At 44.6% G+C, this 22551-nt stretch overlaps 1 protein-coding gene across 1 annotated transcript in view; it reads right to left on the bottom strand.

Annotated features, from left to right (window-relative positions):
- The window catches only part of PTPRO (protein tyrosine phosphatase receptor type O), a 241249-nt gene that overhangs the window by 6408 nt on the left and 212290 nt on the right, over positions 1–22551 (bottom strand). Inside the window, 7 exon segments of the mRNA XM_039244655.1 lie at positions 757–892; positions 2976–3130; positions 7518–7640; positions 8909–9043; positions 9862–9938; positions 11659–11749; positions 21962–22043. Coding sequence (XP_039100586.1) covers positions 757–892; positions 2976–3130; positions 7518–7640; positions 8909–9043; positions 9862–9938; positions 11659–11749; positions 21962–22043 — 799 coding nt within the window.

The raw sequence follows: 22551 nt of genomic DNA, 5'->3' as shown, positions 1-22551 counted from the left end.
CAGGAAGGAGCTCTTGTCCGTAGGCTTTGGGGCGCCCCCAGGTGCACACCTGTTGCTGCTGGAAGGCAGTGTGTGCTGTGTGCTCTGTGCAGGGGCCCGGGGCTGCCGCTCCAGCCGCGGCGCATTCTGACGCTTGCAGGGAGGAGATGTCTTGGCCGAAGAGGAGGAAGGGGGAGCACCTAGCACTGCTGGATACTTCTGGGGGCTGTTCCCATGTTGTTACCGTGATAAAGCCGTTCATTTAGACCCAGGGAACTGGCTGCACTGCTAGGCTGGGAACTGGAAAGCCTTAAAACCATGAGGGGGACAGAAAGCATAAGTCAACCCTTGATCATCATCAAAAGTGCACTGGCAGAGAATCTCATGGAGGACAAACTGATGCCAAACTTACTGAAACAAATGCAGCGTTTCAAATATGAATTAAATCCTGTCGGTTCCACAGTTCCCACTTGGTGGCATTTACCCAGACTGGCTGTCACCTGCACTCCCAGTCTGTTCATACGCCCATGTGCTCTGGATTAGAAAGGGCATATGATGCCAGCAACAGCGCAAGGTCTGTATATACACTGAATAGGTTTCTAGAAGCCAGTATCTATTTTTTTAATACCTTGAAGCAGTTTGGACATGCACAATAAAAAACTGGGACAGGCGGATGCAGAACAAAAATGGACACAACTGTTTTTCGAAACATGAGATTGAATAAGAAGTTTTTCATGCCAGGGCCAATTTGAAAACGCGCCTCGATTCCGTTCCTACCTCCGTCTGCACCATAGACATCCGGTATGATCGCATTTCGGACACCAGCCCTAAGATGTCGACAAACTCGTGATCCCGAATGTGCTGCAGGAGCCTGTCCAGGGCGATGAAGGTTCCTGTCCGTCCGACTCCAGCACTGCAAAAGAGGTTCCGACAACATTCCTCAGACATGTTCCTCTGCACTGTTGCAAACAAACTGGCAGTTTAACCTCCCCCCCCCCCCCAAACTACAAGGTGGCACCAGAGAAAAGAGAAGGAATTCCTGAGAGTATTTTCCTGATTTTGAACTATGCGGTTGTGGTTGGTGTGCCGTCCGTCCAATGGCACATTTCTCACTAACCTTGGTGCCTCCCCTAAAGAGATGCAGATCTGCACGGACTTAACCGCACACCCCCTCTCCCGCAGGGCACTCTGCATCTGGAGGAAAGTGAGGATTCCGTGCAGAACCGGAGGATTGCTTCCTGCTCTCAGAGAGCTGATACACCTAAACAGTCCCAGTGTTCGGCATAACCTCAGAGTCACGTGCACACGCCCTGCTGGAAAGTCGGCCTGAGATGTCCCACACCGGCTCTCACTCTCAGACCGTAGCGATTTGTGTGCCATCGAGCCTACGTGGAGTTCACCGGCCCAGGCCTTCTTTACAGCACACCTGCCCTTCTGGTGGGTCCCGGGTCTGCCTCAGTCTCCCAGCGATCTTTCACATAAGTTGCCTCCAAATCAGATTTGGTGTTTGGACTCAGTCTCTTCCAGTCCCCAGATCGCAGTGCTCAGGGAGCAGAACGAAGCGGAGTGAGTGACTGGCACTGACCACCTCCCACCGGTGGTCAGCAGAGCCCCCAGCTCTACGTGTTCACGTCAGCTCGTCTCTTCCAGTCACTGAGAGGCTGCAGTGCCAAGCGGCTTTGGACTTTGACTTACAATAAAATGAGAACAGAGAAAGGCTCTGCTGGGAGAGAAATCCAATACTAGAAGCCTCGAGTTCAGAGATTGCTTTTCTTCGAGACAACGCTTCTCTTCTAGAACTTACCGTCTAAGAGAAAATGCTCCGCCTCTGGGTGAGCACCTGTAAAGTCACATCCAGAATTGTGGCTGCTTCCTGCTCAGAAAGGAACTACGTGGTTGAGCAGCGTTATTTTCTGCTCTTGGGAAGAATGGTGCTGAGACTAGATAATGTGGTCTGGTGATGCCTGCGAACATGTGAGGTGATTTCACACAAGAATATCTCCCCGATTCCAAACTGGGTAGCTTATGAAGTGTTCTTCTTTCCAGACACAGACACTTAATTCTCTCTCTCTCTTTCACACACACACACACACACACACACACACACTCCCCCATCCATTCTGGTTCACAAAGGCCAAGGTGTTAGATCCAGGTTATAGATTTATTTGCTTAGGTTGACATGACTACCAGTGCCTCCTCTAACATCTACATCCCATTTCTATCTCTGGTATACAGTAGGAACGTATTTATATCCCCTGCTCTTTGGAGGCTGCGTAACAATTTTGCAACAGAATCATGTCACACTGATGGATTTTGATGGAGATTTGGTTCACTTGGTGGGAAAGAAAGCTTAAATTCAAAGATAATCATTCTCCTAAGGAATTAGTGCGACCCTTGTTTTTTGATAATGCACTAGATCATACAACCCCTTTCATTTGAGCTGTTTGGAAATTCAGAGGCCATCTCCAAGAACAATCATAGCAAATGTCTATCTTAATGAGCTGAATATTTTCATTTCTCCTTTTCCTCATCTTGCTTTTATGTCTATTTATATTATTCTGGTCTGCGATCAGCTATTTTTACTCTGACCCTGTAGTTTGCCATGTTCCAAACCACTGGGGATCTCTCATAGGCTGGGGTAATTTCACACAGCGCCTAAGGGCACGGCCTTCAGAGACCGTGCACCTGGATTTGAGTCCTAACCCCTCCGCGTTCTAGCTTCACGAAATTTGTGTGAGTCCCTTAGCCTCCCCACTTCTTACTTTCCTTCATCAGAGAATGAGAATTAAGATATCTATCTCATAGGCTATAGGAGAGAAGCCATATTAGAAGCAAATCGGGTACCTAGGAAGGTATCCGTTAATGGTAAATGTTATAAATTCATAATTCATTTCATCGTTAATTTGTTGTGAGCAGGGGTTTACAGAATGGCGGGCAAGTCCTTTATAAAGCAAAGCCCCGGGTGCGGTGACAGAAAATGCGGCCTAGGAGCTCACCTGCAATGCACGGTCATGGGGCCTTTGCTCTTGGTAGCGTGCTGTCGAACCATGTGTACAAACTGAAGGATGCTCTCTGCGGCATTTGCTGTGGGCACACCGTGGTCAGGCCACGCCGTGTAGTTGAAATGCATCACATCCTGCATCTCATCAGCCTTGAGGAGAAAAAGCCAAAGCAAGCATTAACCTCTCGGTCCACCAGCCAGCTGGCCTGGGCCTCCAGTGCAGCTCACAAGTCAATGACATAAGAAGTTAAAACCACGTTTCACTCCTGGTCAGCACACTTCCCTTGCCAGCGCTGAGGATCGTGTCTGGCACAAAGCAGGCCCCGGGGGGAAACACACTAATTGTATAAAACTTCAAATAGTAGGCTAAACGGGCTAATCCATGCCTGTGCAGAGATGAGAGCATAAGCAGATCAGGGTGTGGATCCTGGCTCTGCCATTTAGCAATTGCCTCAGCTTTGGCCCAGGAATACCGTGGAAAGTATTATTGGTGACCCTCCCCCATCGAGTCGCCTTTGCCAGGCTGACTGCCCCTTGTCCAGCTGCTGCCAACAGCATATGGCTGTGTCCTCTGCGTGGCTGTCTCTCCACGAAGGGAAATACCTTGCTGGAGCCTGACCGAGAGGCTGTGCTCTCCCAGTGAGGGCCAGGCCACAGCCACGGAGTGACCGATTCTGGGATACGAAGGCCACCCCCCTTCGGTCAGTGCGGCACACCTAACTGTAAGGTGCCGTTCCTGCCGCAACACTCCCCGTGGGACACAGCTGAGGCTAGAATTCAGCTGAGCCTGCAGCTGTGCGTGGCTCCTGCCCTGCAGGGTCCCTTACGAGACCCAAGGCTATACCTGCAAAAACTCACTGAACACGAGTTTTCTCATACCTCAAATGCGTCTTTTTAGATGTTAGGATATAACACAACCTATCGCGGGGGTTGTTGGGAAGGTCAAGTGTGCTCTTGGAAGGCTGGACCTGACAGATGTTAGCCTCGCTGCTCCTCCAGAACTTCCCCCACTGTCTCCCTTCTGCTCGGTGCATTTATGTGGTTGGTTCTGGGAATCCCAGAGTGTGGGTATGTTTTGTACATGTATCTTATTCATAGTAACCCATACACCGAATATATTGTCATCCCCTCTGATCCGAGGAATTGTCAGTTAGGATGTGGGCCTTCAAGATCCACTCTTTTTAGCTTCTACTAATTTGTAAGCATAAAGATTTATTCTGTTCTTGTTGTCAACAGTCAGAAATATTCCAAACCCAGGCCTCACAAAGATCTAATTCATTCCCCTCCCCTCAAACTTGGTAAGAGCCTAAAATCCCCTCAGTGAATGGAATCCTGTGTCATAATTTGGAAGAATTTGGCCTGGTTATGAACTTGAAACCAAAGTTAGGTTCAGGTACTAAAGAGGAATGAATTCCAAAGAGTCAGTGGTCCTGGGTGGAGTATAATTTACATAAATATAAGGAAACGCATTAATAAAGCATATAAATAAACACATAGTAAGATCTGTATAAACATAAATAAATCAGCACTTCAATTACACCGCTGAATATCCCCAGCCACGCGTAGTACCTCCCTCACCACCTTCAAGGGCTCTTTCTTAGACACACGGAGCATGAAGTCTGCAAAGATGTTGCCTCCTCTCACTGCTGTTTTCAGGAAGTATGGCAGGAAAGGAACCCAAGCATAATAAATTGTGCAGAATGACTCCATCACTCAACGCCATGAGGATTTAAGGATACTCAATCACTAGGTAACTTTGGTTGCCCAGAAAAGCTTACGAAAAATGTTAGCTCTTTTCAAAGGCTGATTGCAGGCTTAGCTCAAAGGCTCATGCACTGTAGGCAACATATATATGTATAAGCATATATATAATTGATCCGAAAACGTCTCCAGCTAAATGAGCAAAGTCTTTCCAAAACAGGCAACATTTATATTGTCGTTAGTCTTTCTACAGCAGTAAGACAGAGGCACTGGGGTGTCCTCTGTCAGCTGAATAGCAAGGCACACATCAATGAGGACACATTTTTGCCAGTTTTAGTCTCCAGTTCTTACTCAGTTCATGCAGCACTGGACAGTGACAAACTGTGTGTGCTGTGGTCATTTCCCTCCTTTCTTTATTAAGGGAGAAAACCTTTCTTGTTTTCTTAGCCATTCCAAAGTTTCTCTTACTCCAATTTTCTCACTCATGTACTTTCATCTGGGTGTCCTCGGAATGTTTCCACATATCAATATGGAGGGAATAAGGAAGAGTATAAACAAAAGTGGAAACAAATAGAAAAACATTCATTAGCACAGCACGATGTTCTTTTAGATTCTGTGTTTATGGCCAAAAGGGGGCACTCTAGAACCAAATGCTCGTGACTGACTCCTGTGTAAACATCCTACCAGAAAACACTAATATTCAATGTTTTATTCTTATGTTTCAAGCCATTCACATGATTGTCATTGAAAGGTTATCATAGAAGACCAAGGACAAGAAGGGGCACCTGGGTGACTCAGCCAGTTGAGTGTCTGACTTCGGTTCAGGTCATGATCTTGCAGTGCGTGAGTTCGAGCCCCGCATCAGGCTCTGTGTTGACAGCTCAGAGCCTGGAGCCTGCTTTGGGTTCTGTATCTCCACCTCTCTCCGCCCCTCCCCTGCTCACTCTCTGTCTCTCAAAAATAAATCAATGTTAAAAAAAAAAAAAAAGACCAAGGAGAAGAAGCATAGTATTGATCATACAGTGGTCTATGTGATTCTTCTCTGCCAAGGAAATGGGCATGGGAACATGTCCTATCTTGTGCTCTGTGGTTTCCTTTCCCCTGAAAGCAAACTTAGCGAAATATTTGTTCTACATTTGTCCAGCAGTTTACACTGGCTCCCTGGCTAAGACAGCCAAGAAAGATAGCAGGGTTTGAATGGCATTTAGATTGTCAACTAATTTTTCTGAGGGAACGTCTTTCCAGGTGCTTCATTATTTTTGAAATCCTTCATTCCTTCGTTGATTTGTTCATGCCACACAGATTTTAAAAGTGGCTAAGGGTTGGGATGACAAAGCTTATTGAGATGAGGTACTTGCTTCCCTAGCTCACAGCACACTGGGCGAGGCAGACACGAAGGGGGAGAATTGTAGCCATCTCTGGTGTCTTGTGATAGAGCAATAGATAGAGCAATGTGATAGAGCAATAGAGCTGGTGAGACAAACCAGCGGGGAAAGGAATAAAGCTGTCCAGAGATTAGGAAAGCTTAACAAAGGAGGTGACATCTGAATGGAAACTCTGAGTGGGAATGTGCTTAGGGGGGGAGACAGCCACTTCAAAGGCAAAAATAACTCATGGGCAATATGTCAGCAAGTGTGTGGCTGTGTTTCAATAAAATGTTATTTGTGGACATGGGAATTTGAATTTCATATCATTTCCGCATTTGGCACGAAATATTATTTTTCTTTTGATTCTTTTACACACATTTAAAAATCTAAAACCCATTCTTGGCTCATAGGTTTTACAAAACAAGCAGTGGTCAATTTGTCCACAGCCCAGTCCACCATCCCTTGCCCTGTACAGTGAGAAAGTGTGGTTTCTAAGCAGAGAGCATTGCAATGAGGACTTTCCTATTGAATGGTGTCCTCAACAGAGAGCATGCTCAAGTGAGTGCTAGAAAAATTCCTTCCCATTTTCTGTGTGTGTGAAGAAGGCAACAGGGTGACTGGTTGACCTGGGCATGGAGCCTGGCACACAAGCATTGGGCATGAGCTCGGAGCCCAATCATCAGGGAAGTAGCAGGCCCAGGACAAATAGACTTTTCTTTTTCTTTTTTAAATTTTATTTGAGAGAGAGAGAGAATGTGAGCCGGGGAGAGGGGCAGAAGGAGAGAGAGAGAATCCCAAGCAGGCTCCATGCTGTCAGTGCAGAGTCTGACATGGGGCTCGATCCCACAACCCTGGGATCATGACCTAAGCCAATATCAAGAGTCCGACTCTCAACCGACTGAGCCACCCGGGTGCTCTAGACTTTTCTAACATGCTAAGATTCAGAAACCAATAGCATTTGAAAAGACATACGGTACCGTAATTAAAAAGAAATCGCTTTGAAATAGTTAAAAAACCAAACCATAACAAAAATAAGGGAAAAAAGCCAAAGAAGACCAAACGCAAACTACTATATCACGGTTTAAGTGTTAAATTTAAAATTTAAGTGTGTTTTATATATCCTAATTATACCCATCTGGGATTAGTGTAAGTAATGAGAACTTCTCTCCTCAGCCATGACCAGTGAGCACTGATGCCGTGTGTCTCCTTTCGCCCGGGGCTGATCTGGGATGGACCGGTGCGGACTTTTTATTCTTGCTCCTCGGGCTCTCCAGGCTGGCCGTTTCATCCACACACCATTGTTGATGAAACTGGAGACAAATACACTAAAAGTGGGATTTATCTCTTGAAGAAAGCCGTGTAACGAAGCCTGAGGAGCTCACAGTCTTAACACGATGCTGGGTTGGTGTCTGACCCTTGGGTGTCCCTGAGCGTGGGGACGGCACCTGGACTTGTGCCTCACGACTTACATAGTTGATCCGGAAGTGTCTGCAGGCCCAGTCATCCCGCTCTTCCTCTGACATCATCTCCACGGTGATGTCCCCGTAAGCTATGGGTTCTTCCGTGAACGGCCAGTAATGGTCACATTTCACCTGAGGTGACGATAGCACACAATCTTTTATTTAGTTATTTTTAAATGTTTATTTATTTTTCAGAGAGAGAGAGAGACAGAGCGTGAGCAGGGGAAGGTCAGAGAGAGGGACACACAGAATCTGAAGCAGGCTCCAGGCTCTGAGCTGTCAGCACAGAGCCCGACGCAGGGCTCGAACTCACAAACCACGAGATCATGACCGGAGCTGAAGTCAGATGCTTGACCGACTGAGCCACGCAGGCGTCCCGCACGCAACCTTTTAAAAGAAACAGGCTAGGAAAGAAATAGTCTGTGCTCACTTAAGGAAAACAAAAGTACTGTAAACCCTTGGATTGCAAGTAACTTTCTCTGTGAGTGTTCTGCAAGACGAGCAAACATTTCTAATGCGTTTTAATTTGATGAGTGAGCGATGTCTGCAATACAAGTAGTACGTGATGCTGAACATCCCATGACCGCAAATGAGCCAATGCTGCTCCTCTCTCTCTCTCTCTCTCTCTCTCTCTCACTGTGGGATTGTGGGTGATCATCTCCCATGCTCAGATGCTCAGTCTCAGGCCATGGTGTTTGGTAGAAATCAGTGATTTTTCAGAACAGTGAGATCTGCCCACAACTGCACTAGTGTATTTTTTTTTTTTTTTTGTCACTTCAAAGGATCTATAGATAGTCCTTTGCCTTCCCAGACAAGAGTAAGCTTAGGAATGCTTTGCTTCTAGGTCAGGTCGCCTGCAGATCGAGACCCTTTCCTCTGCTACCTTATTGCCAGTTACATTAAATACAGTATGTGATAAGAGTTTATTAATACTGCACTGCAGTCAACATCTGTTAGTGATCGTGAAAGTCGTCCTACACAATAACTCTCCTCTCTGGTCTTTCTCACACCACCCACAAAGGTTTTCAAAGGTAAGTGCAGGTTTATTTGATATTTTTCCTGATAGTTTGTATTTTCTTTGTTATTTTGTATTATAGTATTGTGATCATTTTTATATGAGTATTTTGGGGTTGTGGAAAAAATCATCTGAGTTTCCATTATTTCTTATGGGGACATTCGCTTTGATATACAAGTGCTTTGGATTACAAGCATGTTTCCAGAACGAATTATGCTCACAAACCAAGGTTTTACTGTACTTGCCTCTGAAGAACTGTATAGTATTATTGTGAGTATGAAAAAAGAAGCAACCGGAAACTTATGGTACACAGTAAACACTCCAGCCAGGGTCCTGGCCGGTACAGATTTTGCTGCCAGTGAGGACAGTCCCCTTAGACACTTACCCTTCTTTTCTCATTACACTGAGTGAGCATGACAATAATTTGGGACTTCTGTTGCAGGACCATCTTCCAAAAGTCATTTCTGGTTTCAGGCAGGGGCCCCTGTGTGGCAATGTACTCCTGGGGTGAGTTGTATCCCTGAAAGATTAAGTGACAAAGTTGTCACCTAAGAAGCTACTGTCAGTACCAAATGCTATTCCATGCACCTGACGAAACCCTGAGAATTCGCTGGGGATCAGCCTGGTGAAGGATCACACACCTGGGTAATGTTTCCTCCCTTTTGCATCAAAGAGGTGGTCAGATAACTGACCGGGGTAGACCTGCGGGACTGTAAGCATTGTTCTCCGAAGTGGACAAAGTCACACTCACACCTTCTTATGAGAACCAGCACTAGTTTTAAAACACAGGGGTTCAGGTGGAGCCCTCTGAGTTGCTTTGCCAAAACCAAAGTTTATTTATTTATTTTAAAATGTTCATTTATTTGGAGAGAGAGAAAGGGTGGGGAGGGGAAGAGGGGAGGTGGGGCAGAGAGGGAGAGAGAGAACCCCAAGCAGGCTCCCCGCTGCCAGGGCAGAGCCCAACCCAAGGCTAGAACTCATGAACCTTGAGATCATGACCTGAGCCCAAATCGAGAGTCTGATGCTTAACTGAATCACCCAGATGCCCCAAAACTGAAGTTCGAACACAAAAAGATGGTATTTCGTATAATCATTTACTTTCACTCTTTACAAAGAAATCTGAGCATTACTAATCTATGGGCTTTTCGCCCCATTCATTATTCTGAGGTGGAATAGTGGGACTTAATAGGATAATTCCTGAGAGTTGGGTAGCCAGGTGGACAATGGCTCTCTTTTTAACTATTTGCTTCATCTGTGTAGTCCTAATAGTCTTCCTCTGGCTGAGCCAGAATTTGGATGCCTGGTTTTTAAACTTTTTTTTTATTGTCTTTTACTTACAGGAATATAGTTGGCATTGATATAGTCTGCGCCTTCCTCTTCATTCATGGAGACTAACCTCACTCGGCTAAAGTCATCTGTAAAGAATAAGAAGAAAAAAGTGTCAAAAATCCGAGTGGAAAGAATGACTGTGTCGACCTTCTCTAACCAACAGCAAGTCAGATCAGCCGGAGATAGAGTAGGTCACATTTATTTTAGCCTGATACTTCAGCCACACCTCATTCTTAGTTTCTTGTTTAAGTAAGTATAAAAACATCTCTCAGTCACCATTTCCTCCCCACCAGCTCCCCCGTCCTTGTCCCAGGTTCAGGGGGCATTGTGTAGGACATTTATAGGTGCTAAAATATCTGTTAGGTTGTACAGAAGGCTGTAGAATGTAGCCTAAACCCACAATTTCCATGTCACTTAACACATCCAGAAATTCCACTGCCTTTGGGAAACCCAGAGAAGCTGAGATTGCATGGGCTTTGTGCAAACAGACTTCAGATGAGAAAAGTAAATTCTGAAATGTGTATAGATGTGAAAGTGTAAATGATGACACTACCCAATTTTATCAAGAAGTCAGATGTCATTCTTTCTCATTGCCATGTAGGATTCCGTTGTATAGATAAACCACATCTTCTTGATCCAGTCGTCCGTTGATGGACACTTAGGCTCTTTCCATGATTTGGCGATTGTTGAGAGTGCTGCTATGAACATTGGGGTACGTGTGCCCCTATGCATCAGCACTCCTGTATCCCTTGGGTAAATTCCTAGCAGTGCTATTGCTGGGTCACAGGGGAGTTCTAGTGTTAGTTTTTTGAGGAACCTCCACACTGTTTTCCAGAGGGGCTCGCCATCTGTAGCAATGTGGATGGAACTCAAGGGTGTTATGCTGAGCTAAATAAGTCAGGCAGAGAAAGACAGATCCCATATGTTTCCACTTATAAGTGGATCAGGAGGAACTTAACAGAGGACCATGGGGGAGAAGAAGGGGGGAAATAGTGGGGGAGAGGGGAGAGAGGCAAACCATGAGAGACTCTTGAATGCTGAGAACAAACTGAGGACTGATGGGTATGGGGGGAGTGAGAGGGGGGTGATGGGCATGGAGGAGGGCACTTGTGGGCATGACCACTGGGTGTTATATGGAAACCAACTTGACAGTAAACTATGAAAGAATAAAAAAATGAATATAAACTTTGAAGGAAAAAAAAAAGAAGCCTGATCAAGGAGGCATTCTCCTTCTAGAGCTTTTTCACCTCTCCTCTTCCCCCCTCTCCATCTTCTCCCAGTACTACCCACGTCTACCCAGTGCAGCAGAAAGTTAAATCTATATTGGAACGTATTTTAATTGTCCTGTAAGTACTTTCTATTACTTTTCTCTTGAATGTTGACTTTATTACAAAACGCTAAGCAAAGCAGAACCTGCCAGAAGAAAGAGGAGGTGTTTTAATACGCCACGCCCCTTCCATTGTCAGGGAGCTGACTGACTGAAAGTGGCTTATGAGAGCTCAGATTATCTCATCCCGAGTTTGGCAAAGACATTCGATCTCCAAATAGAGATCGAAAAGAGCCAAATGGTCAGTCTTTCCTGCTCAGGCCCAATCCATTTGAAGACAAAGAAATTAGATCTTCCTACATACAACGGGATCTAATAACATGGAAGCACGATAGGGATCAGTGCAATGGCAGAGATGGCCTGGAGGATCCAGACTACAACTGGGTTTAGCCAGAGACCGGTGAAACTAATCCATCCGCAGTAACAATCCATCGGCTTTTGAGAGAGGCGAGTAGGACAGGCTCTAGTGACAAGCTTACACGGTAAGATGTTTGTGTAGCGATTTTTACATCGGTTCAGTGGAAGGTCTGCAGCAAAGTGTGGAACGTCCAGTCCAATCAATTTCAACTCCTGTAAATGACAGAGAACAGAACTGAGATTTCCGTACTTGATGTGGACTGGATTACTGTTCACGTTGGCTTATTGTTCACATTGGATTAATCCTCACTCCCTGCCTGTAATATAATTATCACACCCCCTCTTCCACATGATGTTCCAGTAGCTCCCTTTGGGGTAGAGCATACTTCTCCACTCCACTGTTCTCCACTTGCTTTGGCCCATGAACTTGGGTCGAAATCATTCCAATCAGAAGCTGTAAATGTGCTTGTTCAGTTTGGTTGCCATCTTGTGCTACTGCCTTCTACTATGTAAATAACACCCACGGAGGCTGCTAGCCCCAGAATGAGGAGACACTTGGAGCAGAACTGACTCTGACCCACAGCCTGAAGCAGGCCTGTCCACTGTCCTACACACCCTTGAGTGAGGAAAATAAATACACATTGTGGTGGGTCGGGGCGCCTGGGTGGCTCAGTTGATGAAGCATCTTACTCTTGGTTTTGACTCAGGTCATGATCTCACGGTTTGTGAGAGCCCCGCATCGGGCTCCATGCCTATGGCGTGGAGTCTGCTTGGGATTCTCTCTCTCCCTCTCTCTCTCTGCCCCTCCCCTGTTTGCTTTCCATCTCTCTCTCTCTCAAGAATAAATAGATAAATATTTAAAAATGTTGTTGTGGATCACTGCAATTTTGAGATTTACACTATATAATGTGCATACAGCATTACTGTAAGATTAGCTGACTAACATAATACATAAATACCATCAGGGCACCTGGGCGGCTCAGTTGGTTAAGTGTCTGACTCTTGATCTTGGCTCAGGTCATGATCTCACATGAGATTATGAGTTAGAGCCCCACCTCGGGCTCTGCACTGAAGACACGGAGCCTGCTTGGGATTCTCTCTCTCCTTCTCTCTGCCCCTCCCCTGCTTGTGCTCTCCCTCCCTCTCTCAAAACAAATAAATAAAACTGTAAAAAAAATACATTAATTCCATGGATAGCTTAGTGGTCATGTGGAGAAGGTAGGAATTATGAGTATCACTCAAGATGTGGAAAATTTGAAGACAGAGACATTTCAGATTTTTGGAAGTTTATATTAACCAAAATTTATATGATATATATAAATATTCCTTTTCTAGGAGGAAGTATAGGTATTTCTCCTGCAGGCAACAGGCCTTTGAGAAAGTAGTAAAAGGAAGAGTGAGGAACAAGTAGGAGATATTCTCCATGTTACAAGATATAAGATCTACAGGCACTAAATCTCAGGTAATAAATTCAACTGTAAGGATGAATCAGTAGTGGGTAGGCAAACCCTGTTAGTGAAAATAGGAACATCCAGGTATCTGTCTGTGTGTATCAGTACTCTTATAAATCCTGTTTATCAGAATGTGCATTATTAGGGCAATTTTTATATAAACAGACAACCATCACAGTTCAGGAAGATTATGTTACAGGATGGGGGTGGGGGGATCCTAAACTTTTATCTCATGTGTCTTATAGGAAACAAGCAGTTAGTCAGGCCACCTGGGTTTTCCAGGAGGCATCACTCACGCTGTGGTCTGTGTTAATGATACTCCCTATAATTGCACAGTGCACAACCAGTGCAGCTGATCTGGTTATGCCTCTACAAATTTCAGGGAACTATTAGTCAACAGCATACAGAACCATCTATGAATGGAATTACCTGTATGGCATGAATCTTTCTGTAAGACTATTCAGCGAGGCGATAGAGAAGCCACCTGCTGTAAATTTTTTTACTCGTATAGGATGTTAATGTGGTGCACCCATTTTACTCTTCTTAATTCCTCCCAATTTTTGCTTCAATGAATCTTAAGCTGGAGGAATATATGTCTGGGAGAAGAATTTTGGAGAGTCTTTGAGAGACATCTGTAGGGGGTTGGAGACATTGGTGATGTTTTGAGAGACTGAGCAGGCATATCTTTTTCATGGCCTTTCTGTCTGGGTTCAAGTGCTCTTTGCAAAGCATATGCTAAAGAAACAAAGTTCTTGGACTGCTTCTATAGGTCCTTGACAGCTCAGTGTGCTTACCGGCCCTGGGATGCAAACGTGCAGTCAATATGGATGGACGGACCTGAATCACTCATGTTTCCTCCTTTAATTCTGCAACACTTTTGGCTTATTTTTAATTTTTTTTTTTTTTTTTTACAGAGAGAGAGAGACCACGTGCATGAGTGAGGGAGAGGGTTAGGGTTAAGGGGTTAGAGGGAACCCCAAGCAGGCTCTGCACTGCTGTCAATGTGAAACTGGAGGCAGATCTCCATCTCACAAACCGTGAGATCATGACCTGAGTTGAAGCCAAGAGTTGGACACTCAACCAGTTGAGCTACTCAGGCGCCTCAACACTTTTGGCTTTTTAAGATCACAAAATCCCAAGTTCCTTGGCCCATGTCGAAGCTAACCTTAAAGACAAGCCATGCTGACTTTGATCCTCCATTCACAAAGTGAGTTTTTTCCGTCTCAGGCAAAACCCATGCTTGCTTAAATGCCGTTAAACAGAAGGTTGTCACTGTCACTTTATAAGTGGTTTTTCCATTTTAAAGGGTTTTCAAAGACTGACTATATTGTTCCTGTAGGAAACATCATTTATCTCTAGCAACTTTCATCCAAATCAGTTATTTTTGGGTTAGTTACTCTTGGCAGTAATAAGCTTATTGAGATGATGCGTTCATTGCCTACAATATTTTGGAAATCTACCTCCTTTAGAGAATGTATTTACATACTGTTTGCCAAAACATCCTGCTTATTTTTTGGTGCACCACATATAAACAGTAGGGTCTTGGAAAAGTATTTCAGTTCTTGTAAACGTCAGTTTAGTTACCTGTAAGATAAGGCTAACAATCAATACCTCCCTAGCTTGTATAGCAACTATCCACTGGAATAATTAAACTCAACAAATATTAATACAGTACTCCTGGGGCACCTGGGTGGCCTAGTCAGTTGGGAGTCCGTCTTTTGCTCAGCTCATGATCTCACTGTCCATGAGTTCAAGCCCCATGTCAGGCTCTGAGCTGACAGTGTAGGACCTGCTTGGGATTCTCTCTCCCTCTCTCTCTGCCCCTTTCCCCACTCATGCTCTCTCTCTCTCTCTCTCTCTCTCTCTCCCTCTCTCTCAAATATAAATACACATTAACAAAATTTTTAAAAATACAGCACTACCGATAACGATTGTGAAATGCTTGCATTACGGTTCTTTGTTTTGCTTTGCTTGGATGCATAATTTCTCCCTCCTTTGCCATTTGTACTAACAGACTGACAACTTTCCCCAGAAATCCCCTGCTTTGAGGACAGACTGATGAGCCACAGGAAGAGGCCTCCGATACAAAAGCAGAGTCTGGAAACAGATTGGATCTGAGGGCTGAAGCGCATATGGAATCTGACTAACTGATAGAACTTTAATTGTGTGCTGTCTCCCTGCTGTAAATGCCCTTAGTTGATAAGAGCGGTTTAATTGTGTGAACACTGTAAATGTAAATCGCCAGAGCTGAACCCCAGCAAAGCAGGAGCAGCCCTGTACACACAAAATGCTTCTCCATCTTTTGTGATTTAGCCTGTCACTAAGTGGAAAATCGACCACTCTGTTTCCGGTTCAGTGGCTTTGTCGTTATTTTCTTTCCAGCCACATGGAAACTCCAGAGGCTTAAATCTTCATAAAGGCAAGTATGAGATGATGGCCTGAAACCAACGTAAATCATTTTTGAATTTTCATTTGCCATTTTTGTTTCTGTTACAATTTATCATTGTGTTTTCTTCCCCTGGGCCATGTAGTCATTGGCACACTGTCCCCAAAAATGTGTCCACATTTTGCCACCCAGAACTTGTGGTTGTGGCCTTATGAAAAAAAGAGGCTTTGTGGAAATAGTTAAGGATCTTTAGATGGGATTATTCTGCCTTATCTGGGTGGGCCCTGTATCTAACACGTGTCCTTGTATGAGAGAGGAGAGGAGGCCATGTAATGATGGAGACATAGATTGGAGTCACGCGGGCTGCAAGTCAAGGAGCACCTTGAGCCACCAGAAGCTGGAAGAGGCAAAGAAGGATTCTCCCCTAGAAGCTTCAAAGGAAACATGGCCCTGATTACACTTTGAGTTTGGACTTCTGGCCTCTAGCATTGTGAGAGAATAGATTTCTGCAGTGTTAAGTCACCAAGATTGCGGTAATCTGCTATGGCAGGCCCTAAAGAATGAATACAGTCACCAAAGCCCAATGGCAGTCTCTGCTGTGTTGACTGAGTCTGAAGCATGCAAGTCTTGACAAGCAAAGCCGAGACCTATGCACTGTATTAGACTGTGCAGGCTGCCATGGTAAAATGTCACAGACGGGGTGATTTAAACAACAGAAGTGTGTTTCTCACGGTCCAAGAGTAAGGGGCCGGCAAGGCAGACTTCATTCTGAGGCTTCTCCTGGCTCGCACGGGACCACCGTCTCACCGTGTGCTCACGTGGCCTTTTTTGTCCACCCCTAGTTCCCGTCCTGAGACCCCACCTCTTCCACATATCAATTTTGGGAGAACACATCCAGCCCATCCCATGCACGTTAATCTTCAGAGAAGAACACAGCCTATGTTCTGGCTCTAGAGTCTGTAACAATGTCAGCAGGTGACAAGCACTTGGGACAGGTTGGACGCCAGCATCAGGTAAGTGAGATTACTAGGCTCTAGAATGAGTGAGGAGAAACGATGGGGCCAGTGTTGTTGACAGAAGCAGTGACAGCTGTGGCAAGCGAAAAGTGCAGCGGAATGGGGCAAGGTCTGGCTGGTTTTCAGGCGAACTCAAAAGGGGACAGGGCTTATTTAGGACAAAGTATTTAGTGAGGCTCTGTGTTCATTTCTGGGGGCCGCCATTAACAAAGTACCACCCACTGGGTGGTTTAATGCAACAGATATTAATGGTCTTATAGTTCTGGAGACTATATGCCCCAAATCAGGGTGTCAGCAGGGACCTCTGACTGCTGTCGCTTGTAGAGGAATACAGGGCATCCTTCCTTGCCTCTCCCTAGCTTCTGATAGTTTGTTGGCAATCTCACTTGCAGCTGTATGTCTCCGATCTCTGCCTTTGTCACCCTCTGGCATTCTCTGTCTGTCCTAACACAGACGAATTTTCATAGGGACACCAGTCAGACTAAGAGCCCATGCAAGGCTCGTATGACCTCATCTTAACTAATTACATCTGCAATGACTCTTTCCAAACAAGGTCATATCCTGAGGTGCTGGTGGCTAGGGCTTCAACATATCTTTTGAGGGATACAATTCAACCCATAACAGGTTCTCTAAAGGAAGAATAGGGTGCATTAGTAATGGGCATCTCGGGGAGTTGATGGAAGACCGGATGAGGACGCCAACCTCAGGAAAGTGTAGCAGGGCTCTGGCTCTAGGATGGGATTTAGGGGCAACATTCCACTTAGTGGTACAGACACTTGGAAACAGAGACCAAACCTAGAAGATTAGGAAGAAGAGGAGAGAAAACTCAGGTCTGAAAACCAAGCAAGATCTCTGGTGTAAGAACTGCTAGAGAGGGTTCAACATGACTTATTTCAACAACGAACACGGGTAGGTTTCCAGTGCACTGGATGGAGCACAAGTGAAAACAGCGGCAAACAGAAGCTACTATCAGAAATCAAAGATCATCTCTCATGAACTACGTGACCAGGAGTGTAGCTTGTTTTTGACCTTTGCAACCACGTTTCTGAACAAAGATGGTGAGGGCTTTTGCTAGCATCCTGATCAAGCAAATACAAAACACAGAAATTAATGGCAGAATGAGCGATATACGGTATGTCTCGTGGCTGCTCAAATTTCAAGCTCTAAAGTCTGTCTCTTCAAAACCTTTCCATATGAGACATAGGAAGGGAAGACTTGAATCTAATCCTGGAGTCCCAAACCTCCTTAAGAAAAGATGCACACTTTCATCAGAGGATAATCAGTGTTTCCAGTAGATCCAAAATCAGATGCAGAGTGAGAAAGGACTGTATTTAGTGAGTGCAAACTAGCAAGTTGTATAGCTTCATGTATGACTTATAGCTGTATTGATAACGTATGTAAATCCAGACATTAGTTTCAATTTGCATAATGCTTACAGATGATGCGATTTCTCCACATGAGTGTGATCTTTCAATGCTAGTATCAAAATGAATGTATTATATATTTATATACAAAAACATTCAACAGAGCAAGTAACTGTTCAGCTACTGAATTTAGTGAGACCAACTGATTCCACTATCTTGATACTCTCTTGGGTTCCTATTAGAGTAGGAAACCTTTTTCTTTTCCCCTTAAGCTTCAATTAATTATCAATTTCAGGAAAATTTGAGGGGTGCCATGTGAAAAGTCTGGCACACATCCTGAAATCACGTATGGGAGGGAGTATAATGAGTCTTTAGAAATAGCTGAGGCTATGCTGGCATGAAAGCTGAGGATGGGGGTCCGGGTGGAGTTGGAGGCTGACACACCCGGGAGGCTGGAGAATGAACAAAGAAGTGAGTCGGGCCAGTGGGTCACGGCCTGGGCAAACGTCAGCTCAGAAAATACACCTGAGCCTGTGATTTAAGCAGACTTCAGGAGGGGCGCCTGTGTGGCTCAGTGGGTTGAGCGTCCGACTCTTGGTTTCAGCTCAGAGCAGAGATACAACGTGAGGGCTTGGCACCAAATAAATCACCTGTTTGACCAACAATGTTCTAAGATCTATGAAGAAAAAAGCTTCATAATAAATAATGATACAAAATACTCCTTCATATCAGGGTCTGGTGATTAATTTCATGTATCTACTTGGCTAGGCTATATAGTGCTTGGTCAAATGGTAGTCTAGATGTTGCAGGAAGGTATTCTTTCTTAGATATGATTAACATGTGAATCAGTGGGATTTGGGAAAGCCGATAACTCTCCATGATGTGGGTGGGCCTCATCCATCAGTTGAAGACTCTCAGAGAAAAGACTGAGATCCCCTGAGAAGGAGGGAATTCTGCTTCCAGACTGGTTTGGGACTTGAGCAGCCACATCAGCCCTTCCTTGGGTCCACAGCCTGCCCTGCAGTTTTCAGACGCACCAGCTCCCGCAACTGTGTGAGCTGGTTCCTTAAAAGAAGTCTGTTTCTTTATATATATATTTCTTCTATTATATTATCATATATGGGATACAGGATATACATATTATAACAGTTACATAAAAATTAAATAATTATGTAATATAATGAACTTATGAATGAATTATATTATATTGTATTAGGGGTGTGTGTGTGTGTGTGTGTGTGTGTGTGTGTGTGTAAGTTCTATACCCAATGTGGGGCTTGAACCCATGACCCCAAGATCAAGAGTCCCATGCTCTACTGACTGAGCCAGTCAGGTGTCCTTGTATTAGTGTTTATACATGTATACGTTTCCTATTGGTTTGTTTCTCTGGAGAGCACTAATACATATGAGTTAGAAAGTGTGGATATTCCCTTCTCCCACACTGAGTCCAGTGTTTCTCAATGAAATACTATTGGCTGGGGACAGTTCTTTATTGTGCAGGACTGTCTCACTCATGGCAGAACATTTATCACCTCTGTCCCTTTTTCCATTGAATACTACTAGTAGCCTCCTCCCAAGTCATTATGAGAGCCCAAAACACTCCCTCCCATACCTTCCCAACCTCTCCCTAGGGGACTGTCTGGTACTTATTGGTTTAGTTGAGAACCACTGATTTAGTTCAGCTTACCTATTTTATGGATGAAGAAATTGAGGTGATGGGAAATTGTGGCTTTTTTTCAACATTAATTAATGCCAAAATGGTAGTGAGAATTAAGACTTTTGGATTCCCACTTTAGAACATTCCTACCTGCTTTATAATTCCTATGAAATAAGCCTGGATGTGTCCATTTATATAGTGAAGATATAAAGCTCTCAGTATGTTTAAATGAAGCATTATCACATAAAATTCATTACTCCCCTCTTCACATTTTTAAAGCGTCTGAAGCTAGGATCTAATCAACTCTTGCGTGATTCTCCCAATGTCTGTTCTTTGGGGTTAATGATCTCCTTTGGTTTCGGAAGAACTGCCCTGTTCTTACGGGATCCTGCCCTCTCTGGCTGCGGTTAGTTTGAGTGGACATCACAACCTAGCCCAACGAATCAGAATCCCTCTCTGTTAACTTTCAAATTCTGAATAAGAAGGAGAGTCAACAGTTCCCTTTGGAAACTGTGGAGATCAGCATGTGCTGCTCAGGGGGTGTTGGTGGTTGTGTTTTTCACTGCGAGAAAGAGGTTGGTTTGCAGTGAAAGAAAGTGGGGCCAAAACAGAGAGAGAAGTGGAAATGAGGAAATCAAAGAGGGCGGAGGGTGTGTCTGCAGGGGTGCGGCTTTTGGTTCCAACATTCCTGAGCCTGAGCCTCTTCCCCTTCCTCCCCCTAGTAGCGCTCTGACTATGATTCCTTTGAATACGTGAGACGGTTCAGCCTCTTTGGAACAAATTCCCTCTTTCTTTGCTCTAAACTAGCTTGAAGGGTGTGTCATTCACAACTAAAATCACCTTTCCTTTTTACCAGGAAACGGTAAAATCTTAATTGCCTTTTTAGTGACGCAGCCCAGAAGCACAATAATAGTCACCCCGGAACTTGATGGCACACACCCGAAGGTACTCCTAAGCCTCCCAGCAAGGGCAGGGATGCTTGCTGTGTCACCAAGGTAATGTAATCCCGTAGGAATTAAGAGCTGGGGTTCTCAATGAAGTTGAAAGTGTGCACGCATCCATCGCGATGGCCATCACCATCATCAGACTTATCTAGACGTTTATTTTTTTCCTGAGTTTTGGCATACGCGTTCGTGTAGAAAGCCTCCGTTTTTCTGAAATGCCATCCTCGCCATAGATCTCCAGTTCACACAGAATTCCTGTTCTCTGAGATACAGCATTTGGTGTGGCATCCGACAGCCACTTATGCGCTTGGATGCAGCGGGTAACTGAGCCAGGCTTTGGGTGGAATTTTTAATGACACAGGGTGGTAGTTAGCGGGCTTTGTGTTTGATGATGTGCAAAGTTCTTTCCCTCCTTAAATTCCCTCTTAGCACATCCACGCCAGGATTTCTGCTGCTTCTCACAGTCCTCGGACATCCTAGGCTCAGGAGGGGAGAGAAGAACTGAATACGAATCATGAGGAGAAAGCAGCTCCATTCTACGACCTGCTGTTTGGCACGAAAAAGCACCTAAGACGTTTCAAAAACCACTTTCAAAAAGTTTCCCTGGTTTCCTTGAACCACAGACCACCTGAGCTTTGCTGTAAGATCCTGAAGGATGAGGCCATCCAGACCATTCGGAGCTCTGAAACACGTGAGGAAAACCCCCAAGGAAGTTACGTGCCTCACATGGCTGAGATCTGAGGCCGACTCACTTCCATCTTCTCTCACGTGTGGTCTTGGACTCAGAACGTGTGTGCTTCAGAGAAAGGAGGTTTTGCTATTTTTTTCTTCGTCTGCATTAACTACATATAACTCTTCTCCCAATTTCCCCAAGAAATGAGAAGGGAAGCCTCAGAAAAAATACTGTATTAAGCAGAATGTCAGGGGGCGCCTGGGTGGCTCAGTCGGTTAAGTGTCTGACTTTGGCTCAGGCCATGATCTCACGGTTCTTGGGTTCAAGCCCCGCGTCGGCCTCTGTGCTGGCAGCTCAGAGCCTGGAGCCTGCTTCAGATTATCTGTCTCTCTCTCTCTCTCTCTGACCCTCCCCTGCTTATGCTGTCTCTCTCTCTCTCAAAAATAAATAAAACATTAAAAAAAATTAAAGCAGAATGTCAGGAATCCTATAGCTGTAAGAGCCCCACCCCAGTCTCTTCTGTGCTCAGAAGACAAAGACATTTCAGCTACCACCTACCCTTATTGCGGGCCAAGTGACACAAGCTATACACCAAAAATTCCCTAAAAGTGAAATTCTGTTTCAGGCCTATGTTCTCACCTTGCGTTCCCCTGCACTCTTGAATACATTGGATTTTCAGTGATGGCTTCTTTATAACCACGTTTGTTCACCCCACTACCTTTATCTGTTCTCTGCGCTCCTTGCCCTCACTTGCAAAGGGCTGACATCCTCCTGTGAACCAGCAGAAGAGACACTCCCGGCCCAATTACCACCCTGCCCGTTAGGAACCACATCACGACCAGTGCCCAGGGAGCAGGGAAATGACGTCAATGCCAGTCTGCCAATTCCCAGGCCTTATCTATCCTAGAAGGTAGGAAACACTTTATCCACTCACCTCAAATTGAAGAGAAAATTTATAGTCAGAGTCTTTGGCCATATCCTTGACGTAGGCATCAAAGTCATCCAGTTGAACTGGGCTTTATCAAACACAGAGAAATATATGTTTTAAAAATTCTGTTGACAGGTATCTGTATTGCTTAATGCCATACTTTTCAAACATGAACAATTTTCTTGGAGAAAAAAGAAGTTTTACTTCTTCAAGGTACCACTCACCATTTTTTGTTGTTGTTATTAAAGTTACCAGTCCCTAAAAATTTTTAATTAAAAGGAGGGTGTAGGAGATTACACTTCCTTAAGATAGGAGAGATCACTAGAGTTTTAATTGGCTCTTACTCTAGCAATGAAATTTTATATATATATATATGCATATATATATGCATAGTCATATACCTACATGTATATATGTTGTTTCTAGAAAGTTCTGATTTATGAGAAAGAACAAAAAACTAGAGTCTGAAGAACTGAGTTATGGTTTTTCTTCACTTACTGTGTGACGGTGGAGAATTTACCTAACTCTTGTGAGATTCAACATCCTCATCCATAAAACACTATGGTCCTACTTCCCTTATAAGGTTGATACAGCAC

Source organism: Hyaena hyaena, unplaced genomic scaffold (genome assembly GCF_003009895.1).
Source record: "Hyaena hyaena isolate Hyena2069 unplaced genomic scaffold, ASM300989v1 scaffold_247, whole genome shotgun sequence".
NCBI classification, from domain to species: Eukaryota; Metazoa; Chordata; class Mammalia; order Carnivora; family Hyaenidae; genus Hyaena; species Hyaena hyaena.
The sequence above is the reverse complement of the archived record's forward strand: the minus strand, read 5'-3'. Positions and strand labels throughout refer to the sequence as shown.